Source organism: Mizuhopecten yessoensis, unplaced genomic scaffold, assembly GCF_002113885.1.
Source record: "Mizuhopecten yessoensis strain PY_sf001 unplaced genomic scaffold, ASM211388v2 scaffold3753, whole genome shotgun sequence".
NCBI classification, from domain to species: Eukaryota; Metazoa; Mollusca; class Bivalvia; order Pectinida; family Pectinidae; genus Mizuhopecten; species Mizuhopecten yessoensis.
The window spans coordinates 114,958-118,063 of NW_018405202.1; the positions used below are offsets into that span (position 1 = coordinate 114,958).

General features: G+C 45.1%; 1 protein-coding gene across 1 annotated transcript; it reads left to right on the forward strand.

Moving 5' to 3' along the window:
- The first annotated feature begins 606 nt into the window (after positions 1 to 606).
- LOC110447990 (vegetative cell wall protein gp1-like) lies at positions 607 to 2,526 on the forward strand. Its single transcript, XM_021494004.1, has one exon. The coding sequence runs from the start codon at positions 607 to 609 to the stop codon at positions 2,524 to 2,526; it is 1,920 nt and encodes a 639-aa protein (XP_021349679.1).
- The last annotated feature ends 580 nt before the right edge of the window (positions 2,527 to 3,106 follow it).

The following is a 3,106-nucleotide window of genomic DNA, read 5'->3' on the forward strand; positions in this document are numbered from 1 at the left end:
CATATTTTTTTTATAAAAATGGTATATTTGAAACAATAACTTGACAACGAACCACGTAGTCGATGTAAAGGAGAAGCAATTGTTTGATTATTCCCTGCTGTTAATTACATAATTACCAGTCTTTGAGTTCAATGTATCAGTGTTAAACTATCGACCCATTTGAAATCAAGAACACATTTCTGGGTACATTTCCCGACAAAATGGCCGTATCATCAGCTCGCCTTATTGTCGTGGTGTTACTTAGTTTACTTGAAGTCTTACTGTTCTGTGGACTACAGTACGGATGGGCTTCCTTACTTTACATTTTAAAACACGAGAACGTATTTGAAGACCTCTGTATAAAAGGCGATAACGTCACTTCCGGAAATAGAAGTTATGTGGTTTCCGGTGAAGACTGTTTCCCTCAGGATGAAAGGTTTAACCTGTTCTTTAGTATTGGAATTACAGTATTTACAGTGATATGTGTCATAACGGGACAACTATACTTCAAGTTTGGTGTGAAGGAAATACGGACTCTCAGCGTGTAAGTATGTAGTTTTATTAGAACTGCTGATGTTGTTTTAAGCCTTATCTTATTTATATTTGTTTCGGAACGTGGCATTCAATATGTTAGTGTATTTCCGTCTCTCCCCATCCCTTCCAGTACCACAATCTCTCCATCCCTTCCAGTACCACCATCTCTCCATCCCTTACAGTACCACCATCTCTCCATCCCTTCCAGTACCACCATCTCTCAATCCCTTACAGTACCACGTTCTCCCCATCCCTTCCAGTACCACCATCTCACCATCCCTGCCAGTACCATCATCTCACCATCCCTTCCAGTACCACCATCTCTCCATCCCTTCCAGTACCACTATCTCCCCAACCCTTCCAGTACCACCATCTCCCCATCCCTTCAAGTACCACTATCTCCCCATCCCTTCCAGTACCATCAGCTCCCCATCCCTTACAGTACCACCATCTCTCCATCCCTTACAGTACCCCCATCTCTCCATCCCTTCCAGTACCACCATCTCTCCGTACCTTCCAGTACCACTATCTCCCCATCCCTTCCAGTACCCCCATCTCCCCATCCCTTCCAGTACCAACATCTCCCCATCCCTTACAGTACCAACATCTCCCCATCCCTTACAGTACCACCATCTCTCCTTCCCTTCCAGTACCACCATCTCTCCATCCCTTCTAGTACCACTATCTCCCCATCCCTTACAGTACCACTATCTCTCCATCCCTTCCAGTACCTCCATCTCTCCATCCCTTCCAGTACCACTATCTCCCCAACCCTTCCAGTACCACCATCTCCCCATCCCTTCAAGTACCACTATCTCCCCATCCCTTCCAGTACCACCATCTCACCATCCCTGCCAGTACCATCATCTCACCATCCCTTCCAGTACCACCATCTCTCCATCCCTTACAGTACCACCATCTCTCCATCCCTTACAGTACCCCCATCTCTCCATCCCTTACAGTACCACCCTCTCTCCATCCCTTCCAGTCCCACCATCTCTCCATCCCTTCCAGTCCCACCATCTCTCCATCCCTTCCAGTACCACTATTTCCCCATCCCTTACAGTACCACCATCTCCCCATCCCTTACAGTACCAACATCTCCCCACCCCTTACAGTACCACCATCTCTCCATCCCTTCCAGTCCCACCATCTCTCAATCCCTTACAGTTCCACGTTCTCCCCATCCCTTCCAGTACCACCATCTCCCCATCCCTGCCAGTACCATCATCTCCCCATCCCTTCCAGTACCACCATCTCTCCACCCCTTCCAGTACCCCCATCTCTCCATCCCTTACAGTACCACTATCTCTCCATCCCTTCCAGTACCTCCATCTCTCCATCCCTTCCAGTACCACTATCTCCCCATCCCTTCAAGTACCACCATCTCCCCATCCCTTCCAGTACCACTATCTCCCCATCCCTTCCAGTACTACCATCTCCCCATCCCTTACAGTACCAACATCTCCCCATCCCTTACAGTGCCGCCATCTCTCCATCCCTTCCAGTACCACCATCTCTCAATCCCTTACAGTACCCCGTTCTCCCCATCCCTTCCAGTACCACCATCTCACCATCCCTGCCAGTACCATCATCTCACCATCCCTTCCAGTACCACCATCTCTCCATCCCTTGCAGTACCACCATCTCTCCATCCCTTCCAGTACCACTATCTCTCCATCCCTTCCAGTACCACCATCTCTCCATCCCTTCCAGTACCACTATTTCCCCATCCCTTACAGTACCACCATCTCCCCATCCCTTCCACTACCACCATCTCTCCATCCCTTCCACTACCACCATCTCCCCATCCCTTCCAGTACCACCATCTCTCCATCCCTATTTACGCACCTCTTCGTCGGTAAATCCTCAGAATCCAAGTGTTCCGCACTCGAATATGGAATATGCCATGACAAAATCAAAGGTTCTTTAAGCGACACTTGGCGGATGATAGTGGACTGTTCTGATGTCTTTAATGGAGATCAAAGATATCGCAAGGCAGCGCAACGGTAAACTCTTCAGATTTTGAATTTGGGTCCAGCAAATCTTACAAGTTTCAATTCAAAAGTATTTTCTCGACAATACATATATAATACAAACATATAAGTTAAAATAAAAGAAGATGTTAGAACAGTATTGACAAAAGAATCAGACAACAGGCTATGCCTATATCAGTCTTCTATTTCCGGTAGCTATGTACAATGATTAAACATATAGAATGTTGTAATTCGTTTTCCTCTCACACACATGCACACCCACAACCACATCAGCTTTTGTGTAATACTCATTGTACGTATGTGTTAAGGGTCAAAACTTGCCTGAATGATTATAACAATAACAATACATGAATATTAATTTGGAATTTATCTAGCACATATAAATAACGAATCGTTTTGATGACTTAATATAAAAGTCAACATGTATAAGAATAGTATTACTTAATTGGTCAGATGCATTACTAATACCATATAATAAAACATTGCATATTTATATATCCTAGTAGAATAAAGACGATGGAAATATGATGCCTAATATTTTAATACAGAGGACACTGAAAGAAAAATTGTATTAGATCTTCCCTCTGGGCACCACA